This window comes from Vombatus ursinus, unplaced genomic scaffold, assembly GCF_900497805.2.
Source record: "Vombatus ursinus unplaced genomic scaffold, bare-nosed wombat genome assembly UNPS02014791.1, whole genome shotgun sequence".
In the NCBI taxonomy this organism is placed as follows: Eukaryota; Metazoa; Chordata; class Mammalia; order Diprotodontia; family Vombatidae; genus Vombatus; species Vombatus ursinus.
Genome location: NW_020954569.1, coordinates 44577790 through 44597738, shown reverse-complemented (window position 1 = coordinate 44597738; position 19949 = coordinate 44577790). Strand labels below are relative to the sequence as shown.

At 36.0% G+C, this 19949-nt stretch overlaps 1 protein-coding gene across 2 annotated transcripts; it reads left to right on the top strand.

The window, feature by feature from the left end:
• Nucleotides 1–1822: 1822 nt before the first annotated feature.
• Nucleotides 1823–19125, top strand: NDUFS6 (NADH:ubiquinone oxidoreductase subunit S6). Of its 2 annotated transcripts, XM_027868989.1 has the most exons (4): nucleotides 1823–1989; nucleotides 4038–4091; nucleotides 15227–15349; nucleotides 18916–19125. In XM_027868989.1, exons 1-4 carry the CDS (start codon nucleotides 1852–1854, stop codon nucleotides 18982–18984), a joined length of 384 nt encoding a protein of 127 aa, XP_027724790.1. In that variant the 5' UTR covers nucleotides 1823–1851; the 3' UTR covers nucleotides 18985–19125. The 2 variants fall into 2 exon arrangements, with proteins under 2 accessions (XP_027724790.1, XP_027724791.1); XM_027868990.1 differs by lacking the exon at nucleotides 4038–4091.
• The last annotated feature ends 824 nt before the right edge of the window (nucleotides 19126–19949 follow it).

Below are 19949 nucleotides of genomic sequence, written 5' to 3'. Positions count from 1 at the left end.
AGGGATAGAGAGGTTAAAGATAAAGATTTTTAAAATTTCACGTTGGTATTTATGTGAATACATATTATTACTAACAGCAATAGATTCTTTATTGATAATACTATATGATATATTTATATAATACTTTAAGGTTATAAAACATTTTATATACAGTATCTCATTAACAGTAATAATACCTAACATTTATATATCACTTACTATATAGGCACTTTACAATTATTATCTCATTTGAGCCACACAATAACCCTGGGAGGTAGGTGTTGTTCTTCCCATTTACAGATAAGGAAACTGAGGCAAACAGAGAGGTGAAGTGACTTGCCCAGGATTACACAGCTAGTAACTGTTTGAGGCTGGATTTGAACTCAGGTCTTTTTAACTCTAGACTTGGCACTCTATCCACTGCACCACCTATATATACCTATATATATACATACATATATGTATGCTTTAGATCCACACAAACTTGTGAGGTGTATACAGCAAACATTTTTATTCCTATCCTATAGATTTTTTTTTCCTTTGCTAGGTAATGGGGTTAAATGACTTGCCCAGGGTCACACAGTTAGTAAGTGTTATGTATCTGAGGCCTGATTTGAACTCAGGTCCTCCTGAATCCTGATCAGGTGCTCTATCCACTGTACCACCTAGCTGCCCCTTTATCCTATAGATTTTGAAACTAAAGTTCGGGGAGATTTTGTAATGCAAATTTTTTCCCCATTTGATGATCTCTTTTCTTATTCAATCCACAAAGATGCACGTCTTTGTATGAAATGTAACAACTTTTGCATAAGCAAAATAAAAGCAGATACAAGTAATTTACATTGTTTTTCTTGATGGTAGTCCAGATTTTTCCACTTGTCTGGTCTAGGAGTGCTGGGAACCCCAAAGTGCAAGGGTACAGGCAAGCGTCTGACTAGAAAGAATTTGAGCACTGAAGCCTTTCGGTCGAAGCAGGCAGTTCATTGTAACACCAATAGAAGCAGGCTCTGCAGGGTGAGTCTGCACTACTTGTGACCCTAATGCTAGGTGGGCAGATTTTAAGAATCTGAGCCATTGAGGAGGATAAACCAGATATTTTTGTACAGAAAGACTGTGGGAAGATCTGGATGAGATTTAGGACTGGCAAAATGCCTGGGGTGGTCTAGAGGTAATCAAGAAAAGGGCTGGGATGGGATTAAGGAGTGTCAAGTAAGCTAATTAAGTAATCAAGGTGGGCTGGAAACCCCAGGGATGTGGCCTGCCCGGGAGCGTCCAAGGCCTTTTAGGGTCCGCATCAGTGCCCCAGCAATCTGAGGTCACACAGACGGCTGAGTCTTCTAACAAGTCCTGCGCCCTTTTCATAACAGTCTCCAACAAACACTAGCTACTGAGGTGCTTAGTAACAACCACAAGAACGAAGTCAGCATGATAAGGAGAATACTAAGATCAGGAATAGAGAGCTGCAGGGGAGGCCATCTAGTACAGCCCCCTTGTTTGACAGATGAGGGAACTGAGTCCCGGAGGTTTAAGTGACTATCTCGCCCAAGGTCAAATCTTTTAATTCTTTGTTTGCCTCCTTAAGAGGTTAAAGGAAAGAGGAAGATGTGGATACGTCCAGCCCCAGGGGCCAATCTGCGACCTCAAACCCAAGACGCTCGCCTCCTTTCCTCGCCCCCCACGCCCGGTCCACTTCTCCTCCCATACCCCGCCCCGCCCCGCCCCATTTCTCCTTCCTCTCTTCCTCTGCCCGTGAGAAATAAATCCCAGAAATAAACTTTCAGTCCGATCGTCTGCGCATGCGTAAGACGTCACGGAAGCGCGCGTTCTTTCGCGCTGTCAAAGCGCCGGGGTCACGGGGTCATCCCGCGGAAGATGGCGGCGGCGGGGACGTTGACCTTCGGTCGCTTTCTGGGCCGCAGCCTCGGTGCTTCCCGGGGCCTCCCTGTGGCCCACAGGTGTTTTGGTGTGAAGATATCACCCTCAGGGGAGAAAATTACCCACACGGGCCAGGTAACGGGGGAAGGAGGAGGAAAGAGGGTGTCTCGCCCTTCCCCACTACCCTCTGCGATGCTGAGGTTCCCGCTCAGGTTTCTCGTGGACTCGGGGCTCTGGCGGGGGCGGACAGTTTGGGTGACCTCCTCTCCCTCTTTCACCCTCTTCTCTCTCCCCCCCTTCTTTGCCTTTCCCTTCTCTCTTCCTCCTCCTTTTTCTCTCCTCCCCTCCCCCTCCTCCTGCCCCGTCCTCCCCGCCCCCCACCCCCATCGGACACAGGTTTGTAGCTCAGGACGTGTCCGGGACCTGTGGGCCGCGCACCCCAGAATGCGGATCTCTTCAGTCAGGTCTAGCCCCGAGTCCTTTCTAACCCGTACACTGACACAGCCTTATCCCGTGCTCCCTCCTTTAGGGTAACTTTCCCATGTCCTGGAGAAGGATATCTATCTTCTGCTGATAAGTGTCAGCCTTCCTCTGTTGTGTGTCTTTTGACATTCGGTGGGACCCCGATTTTGTTTTTAATTTGTGTTGTATTCCCAGCAGTGCCTGGCACATAAAAACTCTTAATAAAATTCTTCTTTCTGGATTGCTGTCTCCTTAATTACCTTGTATTTCATCTTTTGCTAAAAAACAAAGTGGATATTACCTTGGTCAGTGTGAAATACATACAAGCTTGGTCAGAGTTAAAGATCATTTTATTTAAGGAAGGAATGTTATTCCTCTTCTGTGCTGTGTTCCTGTTAAGAATTTAAATGTTTTCGAGCCGCAGTTACTGAAAATTGTTAGAGTTGAGTTTGCATTTAGCAGCAAAGTGAAATGGATAACCTGTTCAAGTCTAGGTTTGTCGTATCGTTAAAGTGCCACATGTGTAATTGTAATATTCTAATCTTTGATGCCCCTTCTGTCCCCAACATTCTGATTATCTTTTGTCCACTTATTTTGATTATGATGGAACAGCTTCACATATTTCAGCATGTAAAAACACATTTAGTCTTCCTTTGAAAAATTTTTTAAATTTTGTTTTATTGTGGATATTGGAAGTTTGAATAAGTCGTTAAAACTATAAAATTTAGGTGTTTAAAATATAAGAAATTTGAATTCATCATTTGAGTTATTTTGACTGCATTCATTAAATCAACTGTGTAATGGAAGTGGCCTGTCCAGTAATAATAATTATTTATAAACATTTAGACAAAAAGAATTTAAACATATAAACAAAACACGCGAAGGATTTTACATATATCTCATTTTATCCTCACAACAGCCCTGGGAGGGAAACACTGTCATTATCCCCATTTTACACAGGTGAGGCAGAGCGATGAAGTTACTTGCCCAGGGTCACACAGCTGGAAAAATATATGAAACAGAATTTGAACTTACTCCAGGGCCAGCACTCTATCCATTGAACCACGTTGTTGCTTCATTAAGAATATATTGCAGCAGATACAAACAGTGTGCCCTTCAAAATGGTGTTTATTTTCAACCTATGTGCCTGTAATTACAGATTTCCTCATTTTACCTTACTTGGTTAAGTAACTGTGTCCAAATGTCGAAGGAAAGCTTCCTTAAATTACAATATTTATTACTGTTGTGTACTTTTTAAAGGACAGTTTTCTTCTTCATTTATATTAGAATGGAGAACTCATTCTTTTAACTGTTTAAGTAATTAATTTTGTATTACGAAAACATCAAGGGGCAGCTTGGTGGTGCAGTGGATAAAGCACCGGCCCTGGAGTCAGGAGGACCTGAGTTCAAATCCTGCCTCAGACACTTGACACTTGTTAGCTGTGTGTCACTGAGCAAGTCACTGAACTCCAATTGCCTCACAAGAAAACCAAAAAACAAAAAAAAGAAATCATCAGGGATCATTTATCAAATAACATATAGGAAGATGTTCTAAAAGGGGTTAAAAAACAAAATTAAGGCAGTGCTATTAATATCTGATTATTCAAAGAAGCATGTTATAATTAACTTTAGTGTCTACTTTGACAAGCATGTTTAAAATAAGACAAAAATTATTGTTTTAAAGGATAAGCTGTAAAAATAAAGCACAATTTTTTTTAAAGGTTTATGATGAAGAAGATTACAGGAAGATTCGCTTTGTTGGTCGCCAGAAAGAGGTAAGCTTATATCTTTCAGAAGAGAGTTAAGTCTTAATAAAACTAATTTGACAAGAGAAATGAAATAGATATGCACAGTTAAAGAGCAATACAGGAAGTCTTAAAATCATCTAATTTCTTAAGTTACATATTTCTTCATAGTGTTAAATGTGATCTTTTAGGGAGTGCAGTTCTTTTAGGGAGTGCAAAAATTGTGATGCCACGATTTTTGTTTTTGAAATGTCAAATTTTAAGAAAAATAATTGTTTCCCTTATAAACTGAGATCACTACTTTCTTTACCCCATGCAAGCTTTTTCAAGTCTACAAATTCTATTGCTAATTTTTTTTAAACCTGCTATTTTAGTTATCTAATGCAGTGTGATTTTTTTTTTTAGTTCGTCTTAAATAAGTTAGGTTGGTTTGTTATTTGGACATAAGGAATCTGTTAGATACTGGAAGTAGTATATGAATCATTCTTTTCTGAGGTCTAGACCAAATTAATGTGACAAGTTAGAGGTAAGTTCTCGTTTTCTACATAACTAGTACTATTTCTTGTCACCAGTGAGTGAATTTTATGGTTGGGCATGGGTCTTCTTAACTCCCCTTTCTGACTGTTTTATTTCAAGTGACAGTAATATTATCTAGTACCTAGATGTTCTTTTGGCATTGACATATGCTGCTACCCTGCTTCTCAACCTGTAGCTTCTCTCCTCCCCGTATATACTTGAGCGCAGGGACTGTCTTGTTTTTGTCTTTGTATCTCCAGCACCAGACACAGTGCCTAGCACATGGTAGGCACTCAAATGTTTAATTCCTTGTTTTAAAGAAAGGCTTTAACCTTGTTACCATTTGCCATTTTCATTTGAATTTATTTACAACCTATCTCTTTTTAATCTCTGTTAATCCAGTTTTTTGTCCTCTCTAGGACGTCTAATCATTCTGTTAAACTTCATCCAACCAATTAACTTACTTCTCGTTACTCTTCACATGATGTCTAGCTTCGACTTCATGACTATTACCATATTTCTGCCTAATCTGCCACCCTGGAGTTTTTTGCCATCTTGAGCTTTTGCCATGCTTATCGTTTTTGTTCTTTGCTTTATCCACTCTGACTTTAGGCCATAGAGTGTCATCACTGGAAAAGGTCCCAGAACTATACAGACCTGGACTCATATAGATTTATACTATATAGATTTATCTGGGTCCTCAGCAGTTTCTTTTACTCATCTTTTCTTGATTCACTGTCAGAGTCTAACTGTGGCTGTTAAAAATGTTCAATTCTACTCTTCTCAGCCCCTCAACTCTCCTATTGATAAAGTTATCTAGCATGACCTTCCCCTTTCAAGTTTTCTGTTTACCTTACAGTATCTGTTTCTTTTTGGTCATATCAGGGAGAGAGAATACACAACACAGCACCTACTATGTGTCAGGCAGTGTGCTAAGGGCTTTACAGAAATTATCTCATTTTGATGCTCACAGCAACCCTGAGAGGTAGGTACTCTTATTTTCCAAATTTTACAGATGGGAAAACTAAGGCAGACAGGTTAAGTGACTTGCCCAGGTCCCACAGCTAGAAAGTGTGTGAGGCTGGTTTTGAAATCAGGTTTTTGGACTCCAGGCCCAGCACTCTGTCCACCTAGCTGCCTGGTGTCTAGCAGTCAAATAGCAGGCATTTATTAGGCACTAATATATACCAGTCATTTGTGACGTACTGGGGATAGAGAAAATTAAAGCAGGCTTTGTTCTCAGGGATCTTGTGTTCTATCAGGACAGACAAACATAAGTAAATACAAAATAAATATAATGTTATTTTTTTTGGAGAGGGGAGCCATAACTGATGGGAATATTTTACCCATTTTACTGTCCTAGCTTCAAAGTCATCTATGAGAGTCATCTATCACTTCTAACAGAGTTAAATAAGTCAGTGCCATTCAGGCAGGTGATTGCCCCATGCCCCTATTCATTTTAATCTCAAACATCAAAATAGCTTGTATTTTTAGGATATTAGGGATAAACTTACATATGTGTTTCCATCCATGTGACAATCTTTGTCCATTATACAAGCCAGGTGATCATTGATTAGGCAACTACATGGACAGCTGGTTAGAGTGGTAGGTCTGGAGTCAGGAAAGACTTGTAGAAGATGGCACTTAAGCTGAAATTTGAAAGAAACTTGGGATTCCAAGAGGCAGAAGTGGGGAATGAGTGCATTCTAGTCATAAGCAATCTGTACAAAGGCATGGAATTAAAAGATGGAGTGATATGTGTGAGGAGCAGCAAGAAGGTATTTTTAGGTAAACTATAGAGCACGTGAAAGGAAGTAATGTAAAATAAGACTGGAAAGGTATGTTGGAATCAGATCATGAAGGGCTTTAAATGCAAAACAGAAGTCTATATTTGTCTCAGATGAAGTATTCCTCCATTTCTAAGAGTAACTCCTTTCCACTTGAGTTCTTGTCACTCCTTGCCTACCGTGAATCTTGAAAGAGACCACATGTAAATAACTTTCTGTAGCATCTTCTGTCTTCTTCCAATTCCAAACATTTATCTTCATTACTTTGAAAAAAAATTTGTTTTTATCTCTCCCCATAGCTTATATTCATTGACTTTACTTTATTCCCTTGTTCCCTAACAGTATAGGTGTCCAAGGTTTATTTATTATCTTGTGGTCTCTCTACATCCTGTTGGAGAGAGTTATCCCCTCTTACATGTTTCATCCATCATTGCTCCACCCTCTTGTCATTTCATGAATTTTAGCATGGTATAGTGTGTCAAGAAACCTAGGTTCAGGTTCTCCTTAGGCTGAACTGGCTGTGTGATGATCCTGTGCCAGTCACTTAACATCGATATTCCAGGCAATTCTAAAAGTTGATTGTTTCACAGTAGTTGATGATCTCCATGGTTGGACATTTTCTTCCCTGGGAACTCCCTGTGTTGATAAGATCACTGCTTTGCACTTAAAAAGAAGTCATTTCACAATAAAGTCATTTATGGATTATGACCGAATCCCACATTCTCTGTAACATAGTTCAACCAGTTGCTCATTTATAGTCGTTCCCGTCTATATTTTCCAAGGAATTAATGACCTTAGGCCAGATATGCTAATTTTCTGACATGTATCTTCAGTTATAGCCAGGCTTTTCTTTTCATTTTTCAATGTCATTTTTCATTCTTCAAGGTAATGACCTTGAGAGCTGGCCTCAAAGGCGGGAAGATGTGGTTTGAAGTCTTGCCTCTGACACATTGGTTTTGTGACACTGTGCAGATCACTTAAACTCATAGTGCCTTAGGTTGAGTAAGCTTGCAGAAAAGGTGCAATTCTGAATTGGTAGAGGGAGTTTGCTCACATAGGATTTCCTTAGTATACCAGTAAAATCACTGGTTTAGTATTCTGTCCATTCCATATTTATTCTCGCTTCTAAACCTTTGCTTATCCTGTTACTCCTTGCTTGGAATCTCTTTTCTCTTTACTCTTTATCTAAATAACTCTCCATGTTTTAAAATTTACCTAGTCCATGAATCTTTTCTCATTTGTTACCCCTATCATACAGATGCAATGTAGGTTAGTAGAAAGACCATTGTATTTGAAGTTGAGAGACCCATGTTTCAGTCTTATCTCCGTTACTCCTAGCTGTGGAACCACGGACAATTCATTTAACCTCTGTGATCTTTAGTTTCCTCATCTGTAAATTAAGGATGGTGATCTCTTTTTGTATCTTATCTCACAAGGTTGTTGGGAGGATCAAATGAGATAATATGTGTAAAAATCTTTGTAAATCTTAAAGCATTATGTAAAAGTAAATTATTATTATCCCATTCTATAGTAATCTCTACTTTCTCAGTTTTGATAGTATTTTCCCGTGCATTCATTTAATACTTGATTATGTACTGCTTGTTTCTGTGGATGTATTATTTTTCCAGTGAGATTTTAAGTTCTTGGAACATTTCATTGGAGCGTTTTTTCTGTACTTTGTGTCTCCCATAGTACTTAGCGTATTATGCAACACATAGCAGACAATAGAAATTGTGGAATCAATGAATTCCACATCATTTTGGTAACTGGTTTTTGTGTTCCTAAGCATTCTGAATAAGATGTGATATGATACTGGTTATTGTTAGTGACTTTTTGCTCTTTTTACACTTATTCCTATTTGGCCATGTGAATTTGTTTTGTGGGTGTGGGTATATGTTTTTTGTTTTGTTTTTTTGGAAGCAGTCGGGTTAAGTGACTTGCGCAGGGTCACCCATCTAGTAAGCATCTGAAGCTGAATTTGAATTCAGGTCCTCCCGACTCCAGGGCTGGTTCTCTATCCACTGTGCCACCTGGCTGCCCCTTGTATATATGTTTTAATTAAGTTTTACTGACACAAAACTACTATGACAATGTGGGGAGACTGGAAGAAAAAAAACAAAAAAAACCCGCAAACCACCTTAGCTTCCCTTGCGTTTTATGGCGCTGTAGTTAAAATCACTTTGCCTCTGAGCTTGTTTCATTGTCTGTAAAGTGGAGGTACTGATTGGTATTTGTAAGATCTCACAGTAATGTGAGGAAAGCATTTTTCAAAATGATAAATATATTATTGTTGTAACTACTGCTACTGTGAATATTATTATTATTATTATCATTATTATTATTATTACTACCATCACCACCACTACTACCATTACCATTTCAACCACTACTACTGCTGTCACATTTCCTCAGTCTTGTATGTCGCCAAGTACCCTCACTGAGAAGATAGTAGAACTTGGGTCAGTTATGTGCTGCTTGTCTATTTTGTGTCTTCACCCATTTCACTATCCTAGCTCCAAGGTTGCCTATGATAGTCATCTATCTCTTATAATAGAGTTAAGTAATTCAGTGCTATTCAGGTAGGTGATTCCCCCATTCATTTTATTCTCAAACCTCAAAATTAAGAGTAAACATACATGTGTTTGAATCCATGTGATAATCTTTTTGCAGTATAAAAGCCAAGTGATTAGTTTATTAGGCATCAGGTGGTGTAGTGGATAGAAAGCTGAGCCTGCAGTCAGAAATACTTGAATTCAAATCTGGTCTCAGAGCCCTACAAGCTCTGTAACCCTTGGCAAGTTCCACTCTGTTAGCTTCCTTTCCTTATCTGTAAAATGGGAATAATAATAAGTATTTACCTCCCAAGGTTGTTGTTGGGATCCAGTGAAATGATGCCTTTAAAGTGCTTGGCACATAGTAAGGACTGTATAAATGTTGTTTTCATTATCATCATTATTATTTTTATTCTAAAGTGATGCCTTTTAGATAGGATATATGAGAAACTACATATTTAGAGGTTTTATTTTTGTTTTCATTTGTTTGAGCCTATGTTCCATTATCTCCCCTTCAATGATCCTCTTAACATGAAAGTTTTGATTTTTATGGTTAGAGTAAGAATGCATAGGTATCTTCATTTTTGAAATCTGTGAATAACTATGAATTTTTATCTCTTGCCTGCTTTCAAAGACTGATCTAACAAAAATAATGGTGATAGAAGAAGAAAGATTTATTTACCCTCAAGGACCTGAAGGAAAATATTTGAAAATATGAATTCATAAACCCCAGGTTCATGAAACTAGTGGTTTAGTCAGTAAAGCTATGTGAGTTGTCCTTTAATTTTATTCTTTGTGGTAGCTCCAGGACTTCTTGCTTGTTTCTTTTTTTTCTTTTTTTTTTTTTAAATACTTTCCCTTGTTAGGTGCCAGCAAGATTAATCACTGAACTCCTTTATGTCCCTCAAAACCAGTTTGAACAAGTCAGTACAGATGCATCAATTCGCCACTCTTTTGAATTATCTTTTAAACTGTTTCACTTGAAAATCTTATTTATGTAAAAAGCTGTAGTTTTTATTATAAAATTTTCAGAAAAGTATAAATATAAATAGGTATATCTGTATTTCTAGAATCAGTACTTAGGATCTAAACTTTAAACTTCTTTAATTTAAAAATATAATTTAACTCATTGTTCATTTTAAACTTAAGAATTTAATGAGAATCATGATTTTTAAAAATACTTTTATGAGACAGTTTAGTATTTTAAGGTTCCATAGTAAATCTATCTTATTTTTCACTTTAACTTTAACGTTGATCTTTTGTTGCTGTTCAGTTGTTTCTGTAGACTCTTATTTAATAGTGATTTTGCCCCTCTGCTTCCCCTTTTTTGGTAGGATTTGAATTTGACAGAGCAAATACTCCAGAGCAGTTGCTATCCCTAAAATGTATCATTTCAGTCAAAATCCTGCCTTTTAACAGCACTAAATATTTAATATGTGTAGTTTATAATTTAAAAAAAAGACAAAAGCCTGGCTTTAAGACTTTCTTTTTTAGTGATATCCAAAGCAGGGAAGAATTTTTCTTACTACAAAGCAGGAGTCGAATAGTTTGGAGGGTACATGATCTGTCACAAGCTTAGAAAACCCTTAGCCAATGCTACCATCTAATCAGAAATATTCAAGGCATATGACATTCAATCCATTAATAGTACTCATAAAATAGTTTTTTCTGTTAAAATTTCCTTAGTGATAGTAAATAAGATTGAAGGTTTTAAAAACATTATTATTTTGACATGCCATTAGCATCTAATAACATTTTTTGTGTTATAGATGGATGTGTTTTTGTTGCTGTGTTCTTTACATTCTTTCAGTTGAACTGATTTCAGGAACCAGACATTAATAATTGGAGGGTTATGATTTCCCTTCAGATGTACTGCAATAAATGACAGTAGTGTGTGCCCTTTGTCAGTCAGAAATGTCAAGGCATCAAATGCCCTTCCCTCAAGAAGATGGCTAGGTCTCTTTAACTGCTATGATTGGTGCCTAACTGTTTGTTAGTCTGGCCTGTGTGACATTTTTGTCACTTATTTAGGCATTGTATTATTTAAACTATAAGACTTCATTTGTATGGTTAGTTGCTTTGTCCATCAGTAGCAGAGGTGAACAGTACATCACTCATTTCATACCACACTATAAGGATGTCACTGTAAGGGGAGAGACAAGACTGTCAACAAATATATTCTGTTTAAAAGACCATGTAATACAGCATTAGTATAATGCTACACAACTTCATATTTTTGTTTTATTGTAACTGCATTTTATCATAAATTCTTTCACCTTGAAATTGAACTTTAAGAGGAAAGCTTATAAACTGTAATGATGATAGTAAATTATAAATTGTCAAATACTTTCTTTGTCATATTTCTATATTTCTCTAAAACCTTGTATTTGTCTATATCTGGGACAGTTAGTTTTATTCCAAATACATCTGCGTGTGTGTGTATTTATTTCACATAAAACCATCTCTGGTTAAGCATAAATTTAGGAAGACTGTGGTAACTAACATTAAATAGCTGTTTAACAGGGGAAGATTTTTTTTTCCCCATTAATGTGTCTTCAGAAGCAAGAGACTTGTTTAACAAGTAACTTAAGAATAGCTCTATTTACCTGACATTAGCAAAACTCTATAAAAGTTAAATAGTATTATATTGGTTTTAGATTTATTGCACTTGCCTAATCCTTTTTTAGGGGGAGGGGTTGCGTTTTTACTTTATAACAAAAGGGAGAATTATAGGAACACTGTGCTTTAGGCAAGGAAAGACAGTCTTTGTCCATGGTCATTTGACATCTTAGCAATTCCGAACTTTATTTACTAAAGTAAATGAATATAGAGGGAATTTATACCTTGCCACTCAAAAACAGTCAATGTTCTAACATTCTAATATTCCCCAGATGGGGAAGGTCTTTATTCAATTTGACCTGGGTTCTAATCCCAATTCTGGTGCTAATGTAAGTGTGACCTTAAATGGAGGAGATTGTTTTTGATCTGATGAATAAAATGCTAAGTTGGAAGGAAGTCGGGGTGAATATACTCTGTTGAAGAGTGCAAGGTAGAGTTCAAAGTGGGGAAAATATTGAGGGATGAGAAAACTGAGAAGAAGTGGGGCTAGCTTAAAGGGCAGTTATTCTGAGGAATTACAGTTACTGTTCTGTTGGTTATCATGAAATTGTGTTTCCTGTCAACTAGTGAGAGTAGAGTTTTTTAACTAGATAAGTTTAGTTCCTGAAACCATGTATTTTTCATATTGACCTACGAGAATACCAGAATGTAATAGTTTAAATTATATTGTAGAAAAACATTTTGCACTAGGCAAATATCCTGGCATCACACACAACTTTTAGAGCATTATGTAATTACTTAGCCTCTCAATGTTTTATGCATAAAATTTAATAATTTTCTTTTTCAGTTTTTATCTGTGATCATGACAAATTTGACACTGTTGACATGGGACTTTGCAAAAATTCTCAAGATGTCATTTTAAAATGACAGTTTATTTAATGTTGAATACAAGATTGCACTGGTTCTGAACATTGTTTTCCAAGTCCTTTGTTTATCTTGCTATGTTACCAGAGCACTTGCCACCCTTCCCATCCCTGTTAAAATTCCTGTATTCAGTATATGTATTTTGTGCCATTTTCTCCTCTTTTCATTTCACTCTATGTGGTATTTGCATTGTGTTCAATAAACTTTCTCTTTTGTCTGAGCATACTTTCTGGCCCTTACTGTGATATGTATCAGGAGACGATTGCTGCTTTTTCCCTAGTTGTTGTCTTCCATGAAGGTTCAGCTATTATCAATCAGTATGTGGAAAACACACAAGCCTATGTCTCTACTCTGTAGTCTAATCACACTTGTCACAAGACATCTAAGTGGGATATCTTATCACCAACTCAAATATGTCCAGGGCAAATCTTCTCATTTTCTACCCTCTCTTGCTTTTGCCATAAAGTAGATGACTCTGCCTTATCACCAGCTTTCTGAGTCTAGAAACCTCAGTCATTTTGAAAGTGTCATTGTCCTTTTGCTCCATCCATCTTTTCTAGCCTTATCCTGCTGTGTGATCCTGAGTAACATATCCCAGATCCACTCCTTCCTTTCATATCCATAAGACTTAATCTGCACTGTGGGTCTCTCTTATTGGAAAATGAAACTTCTGCTTCACACTTTCCTCTTATGTCATCATCTAACTGCAGGCCTTCTCAAAACTGTGATTTGAGTAGTGCTTTTTTTTATTTGATCAAATCACTTACCTCCTTAAGTCCATTGTTGGATTTAGAGAGGCAGTATATTATGACGGAGGAGCTAGAACTCTGAACAACTTGAAGTCAGGAATACTTGAAGTTGAATCTTGCCAAATCATGGACCAGTTACTTAAGCTCCTTGAACCTCAGTTCCTTGCCTTATGAAATAGAGGTGATAATAGTACCTCCCCCATCCCCTTTGTCCTGAGGATCAAATAAAAATGTGATTATATGCGAAGTGCTTGCAAATCTTAAAGAATTATGCAAAAAACTAGCTGCTGTTATAATTGTGACAATCATGTTCTATATGCTATTTCCTTTATGGATAATAAGCAAGCTTTGTGTTTTATACCATAGAGTCTTTTGTAAAATTCTATATAAATAAATCGTTATTAATAATGAACTTTTAATCCATCTTAGATAATATTTGCTTAACCTTTGTCTTGCTCTTCAAGGGGTTCTCTTTTTATTCCTTTTCTAAAGATTTGCTTAATACTCTGTCATTATATTACTCTTGCCTTCAAGCTCTTTCTTAAGCTTCATTCTGCCAGAGCATCTGCTTCCCTGACAGTTTGCCAAATTCCTGAAATTCTGTGTTCTGTGACGGAATAAAAGACAATTAAATTCCTCCACATCTCTCCGTCTGACTCTTCCTTCTCTTTTTCTGTTCACTATCAAATAAAATGTGCTTGCCTTTTTTATTCATAATCTAAAAATTTATGTTTATCCAATGTCTTATCGGTTGTCTGTCCTTTATATTGTAAATAAATAAGAAAGTTTAATTTCATTCATTTCGATGCCTGTTCCAGAGGGCTGAGATTTTTTTAAACTTGTAAAATGATATAGAAAAGTAGTTTTTTGATGATACCATTTTAGGTTAATATTTTATCAGTTTTTGGGGGGGGGGGGGGGTTTGGGGAAGGTGAAAATTGACTTAAAATGTTTCTTGCCTCTTTTAAATAAAAGCTGTCATCCTTAATCTTAGGCAATTTTAGGTATATTCAGCTGTCTAACATTCTGTTAATTACAACTGTGTTAACCTGAATTTGTGTAAATCTGCACTAAAGTGATATTTAATATTTATAGTGATGACCATGAGGCCTGTGAAGTTTTTTTAAAAAGGTGAAATTATGGCCTATATAATTTTTAAGTGGTTAGGCCAAAATTATTTTCTTTTGTCCAAAGGTTATTATAAGACATGATATAAATCACTTTGCACACAGTTTTATTAAATTAGAACTTTTGACAATTGTATTTCATGTATGTTGAGCATATCACTATTCTAACCAGAATATTTGATTAAATAGAATAATTTGTTCACCAACCATACTGGATCGTTTATTTTAGATTTAAAAACTTAAGGTGTTAAACAGCATCCATTTCCTGAAGAAAAAGATTTCTTTGAATCAGTACAGATATAAACAGTTGATATTCTTATTTGAAAAGTAGTACACTGTTTATTTAGCTCTTGAGCAAGCAAGTTTTTGTCTCTAAAATATTGAAGTATTCACATTTTCTTTTTAAGATCCTACTAAATTAGGCTAAAATTATTTTTGTTGTCTGAAAAATTCTACCTATAGTTACTGATGCCCATAATTATTGTTGCTATTTTTCCCCTTGTAAATTAAAAAAAAAAAGAACCTACAAATACTAAAAATTTACTTTTGTTATTTGAAACTGACTTCTTAACATCTATAGAATAATGATATAGTTATCCCATTAAAGTCCTGCTCTACTACCTTATCACAGAGAAGAGGGTGACCTTGTATTTTTGAACGTCATAATAATGGAGCACAGGCTCTAGGTTTACTAAGGTGGGAATATTTTGAAGATAGATCTAATGACAACTGCTTTGTTTGTCATCTCAGGACTAGGTTATATAGTATAGAAAGACTTATCACTAAAAGGTTAGCCACTATTTGGAAAGGTTTCAATCTATATTGGTAGAGGAAGTGCCCATCCTGTAGAAATCTTGAGTCTTTCAGAATTTAATGGAATTTTGCTTACATTTAATTTTCAAAATTCGTGTCAGTGGTATGAAAAAAAAACTCTTCTTTTTTTCACTTCAGGTAAATGAAAACTTTGCAGTTGATTTGATAGCAGAGCAACCAGTGACTAAAGTGGAAAGTCGAGTGATATCATGTGATGGTGGAGGAGGAGCTCTGGGTCATCCAAAAGTATACATAAACTTGGTAACGTATCCTAGTTTGTCCTTTCATTGTGCTTGCATTTTAAAGTTGAGTGTTCTTTGATCGCTTTCTTCATAATTCACCTTCCTTACTAATCCACAAGTGTTTTTCCTAACCATTTGCCATTTCAGACTCATCTGTTTACTTTATATCTCATCCACCAGGTTAAGTATGGTTTCCTCTGTCTACCTACCTAGTCTACCTCTTAGTTTCAGCTCTGCATCTTTGTAGATATATTCCACTACATTCCTCACTAGTCCCTGCTCAGCACTTGGCACGTATAGGTAATTTATTAGCCTGGGAGATTTATTAGGTTTTATAAGGATATTAAGAAAAATGTAGAGATAACAGGAAAAATTTTTCTGGAGAAGGAGAATAACAAATGTTGGAGGGAATGTGGAAAAATTGGGACACTAATACACCCTTGGTGGAATTGTAAATTGATTCAACCATTTTGGAGAGCTATCTGAAATTATACCTGAAGAGTTGTATTAGGTCTCTTTCCCAAGGTGATCAGCGAAAAAGGAGGAGAACATATGTGTTGTAAAATATTTATATCTGTTCTCTTTATGGTGGCAAAGACTGGAAATGGAGGACATGTCCATCAGTTGAGGAATGACTGAACAAGTTGTGGTGTATGATTGTAATGGAATACGACTGTGCTGTAAGAAGGGATGAGCAGGTTGATTTTTAGAAAAACATGTAAAGACTGGTGAGAAATAATGAGTGAAATGAACAGAACCAAGAGAACGTTGTGTACAGTAAGACCCATATTGTTCAAAGAGTAAATGTGAATGACTAAATTTTTCTGAGTATTATAAATACTTAACTACAATCCAGAGAAGAATTGATAAATAAAAGTGTGGTTCTATATATAGTAACAAAATTTTTTTGTTTAAATTCAGAGTAGCTGTGAATATTAGGACCTAATTTTGTGTAATACCCCAGTATTTGAAGCAGGAAAGAACATTAATAAACAAAGTAATCAGGATTCTCTTTATAAGGGGTAATTTGTTAGTAAGAGTCAATTCCTGAAAGACTTATCTAAGCTGGAGCCCCTATTGCAAAGAGTAGAAACTGTAAGCTTATTTGTGGGAATTCAAAAACATAATTTACTCAAGGCATTAATGATTTCAAATATAAGGTATCTCATAAATAAATTGTTAAATATATTTTTATTGATATCTTTTGTTTTTACATTACCTGCATTTCCCAAAGTATTCTTCTTCCTTCTTAGAGCCATTCTTATGGTAAAGAGGGAAAAAATAGTTTAGGAAAACTAATCAGCATATCTGAAAAGTTTATGTTAAATATGTTGCCCCACACTCTGCAAAGAAGCAAGGGGAGGTGCCTTCTCACATCTGTTCTTTGGGGCCAAGCCTAGCCATTATAATTTTACAGCATTCAGTTTTTGCTGTTTTGTTTATTGATCTTTCCATGTACATTTTTGTACTTATTGTATATATGATATTCTGGTCCTGCTTATTTCATTTTGCATCAGTTCACATATCTTCCTGTCTTCTTTGTATTCCTCATACCTACCCATTTTTTCTTATATAGCACAATAATACTCTTGTTACATTCATGTGCTGCAGTTTGTTTAACCATTCCCCAGTTGGTGAATATTTCATTTGTTTCCAGTTCTTTGATACTGGGGGTGATGTGGGTGAGGGGTGGTGTTTCCACATTAGCCCACAAAAGTCTATAATATAGGCAGTCTACATTTTCAACAGTATTTTTGTTTTTTTCATTGCATTGTATTCAAGTTCTAAACAACTGGAATACAACCTGTTTGGAAGCTGGTTACTTCTCTCCTCTTTCTCTTTCTCCTTTGTCTTCTCTGCCACTCACCATACATATATACATGTGAGGTGTGTGTGTAAAATTTTAGAAGTGAGCTCTTCTTAAAGAGTATCCAGTAGTAATGAGAAGCTTATTAGTGCAATTGGGGGAGGCCCAAAGATAGTAAGAGAAAATTTAGTTAGTTTATTTATAGGTCCAAGGAAATGTGGAAGAATTAGTGTTGGAGCAGTGGAGATGCAGGCAGTAACAGCTTTTTCCTCAGTGTCCCTCATTTCTAACAAGATACAGCTCAAGCAGCACTTTTTTCATATTACATTTCCTTAATCCCTCCCAAATGGTAATGCCTTCCTGTCCTAACTAGATAGCATTTATTTTGTGTTCTGTATGTATTTATTTTGTATGTACTTATGTAATCTTCCTTGAGAGCAAAATTCTTTTTTTTGTCTTTGTATTCCTAGTGCTTAACACAGTGCCTGGCACAAAGTAGCCACTTAATAAATGCCTGTTGATAGACATTTCTGTAATTGCATACCATTAGTTTAAAAAGTTTTTACATTTCACAACTCACTTGAATTGCATGCATTTTGTATTGTACCGCTTCTGATGAACTCATATGGCTTGAAACAGTCATTGAAATTGTTACATGGCAAAAGGAATTAATTAAACTTAAAAAAAAAAACAACCTTATGAGATACATTTTAAATACTTACATATCCTTTTCATTCTCCTTTGTGGGATATTCATCCAGGTTATGCCTACTCATTGTGGGTAATTATCCAAGGTTCTGTGTTGGGCCCCCTTCTCTTTTTCCTCTATATCAGGGCCTCTCAATCTGAGATCTCTGATTAATCTCAAAGGGCCCGTAAACTTAGATTGGTGACCTAATCAACTGTATCAGAGGATTCCAAAGCTTTAGATCTATCTTTAATCTCTGTTGTGAATTCCATTTCTACATCGCCAGCTGCCTTTTGAATATTTCAAATTGGATAGCTGCAAATCTAAAAAATAACTCCTTATCTCCTCCTCCACCTAGGGGCCAGCCCTCTCCCTCCAATTTTTTCTTCTCATCTTCCTATTACTTTTGGTGAATACCACCATCCTCCCAGCTATACAGACTTGAAACATTGGTGTAATTCTCAACTGCTTAGTTGCATTGAACCCATATGTCCAATTTATTGGCAGATCTCATGTTTTTTACCTTCACAGCATTGCACATTTAAGTTCCTAATCACCATTTGCCATTAGCCTCTTTGCCTCAAGTCTTTTCCTTTGCAGTCTATTTTCCACTGCCCTGGCAAATAAATATATATATACCAAATATATGTATGTCAGCCTGGCCTCTCTTTTTATTCAGCATCAATGGCCTATTTGCTATGAGGGGCAAATCAATTTAATTTTCTGTGCCCTACATAACTTCCTAAGGGTATAAGTTATGGATAAGTTGTTAATTTACATTTGAGGTGGAATTTTCATATCAGGAGTGGCCTACGCTGACAGAACACAAATCACGACCATGTACACGCATACATACATATATACATACACACATATATATACATAATAAATACACTTACAGTGTGTACGTATATTAATTGTTGTATAAAAGGATAGCCGTCATATAAAGCTTTGTAAAGTTAATGTTTAATTTCAGGTTTCATGAACTTTGATAACTTATTAACTGATTTATAATGTTAGTTTTTTTTTTTTCATAAAGTTGTAGCAAAATATTGGTACCTGTGTTTAGAGTTTGCTTTTTCTTTTTACAGGACAAAGAGACTAAAACTGGAACTTGTGGGTATTGTGGACTTCAGTTTGAACAACACCACCATCACTAAAACCAGTTCTCTTCTTTGGGCCTTGTATAATTCTCTGCATGTAAGGATTTTAGTATTTTGTAAAAAATGCTTCTTTAAGAATTATAACATAAGCTTTGTTTTAAAAATATTCAATGAATAAAATATAATTATTGAGTATAATTTAAGTTTAAGGTGACTTTTTTCCCCATGGAATATAGTTCTTGAACTGCATTATTTTTTATGGATGTAGAGCATTCAGTTAATCTTTAAATTCACTGGCTTGCTCCCTTTCAAGAAAAATTAAACGCATTGGCAGATGTTAAAATAAAATTTCATTACTTTAACCCAAAAGTATGTATTGAATTATTGGTAATACTTTAGACATTATAAAGACAGCCTTATGTAATAGAAAGGGCACTGGATTTGGAATTTAAAAAACCTGGGTTTGGCTTCCCAGCTCTGACGCTTATTAGCTTCGTGATCGATCACATGCAAATCATTTAATGTCTCAGAACTTCAGTTTCCTTATCTGTAAAATGGAATTTCTTTCTTTTTCTTGTCATATCAAACATAAACATTTCAGTATCAAGAATGGAAAAGAAAATTGTAATTACAGTGTATTGTTATATGTAGCCTATACATGTATATATATGTGTGTGTGTGTGTGTGTGTGTGTGTGTGTGTGTGCACGCGCCTGGCACATAGTAGTTGCTTCAATATATATTGATTGATCCTATGTATTAAATTTAACATTATAGTAACAAAACTGCCCTGCTTGTCTGTCCCCTTTTGGATTTCTGCTCTTTTCTGTGTATTTTTAAAAAGTTTCATCGATGGTCTTTTCTTTTTGTGCATTATTACCACAACTATCCAGTTCCTATGCCCAGTAAGGGGAAGCCCTTCCTTGTGAAAGATAGCTATAGCCAAGGAAAACAAATCGATACATTGGCCGTGTCTGAAAAATATATGTCTCATTTTGTCCAACTAGTCCATTGCTTCTTCCA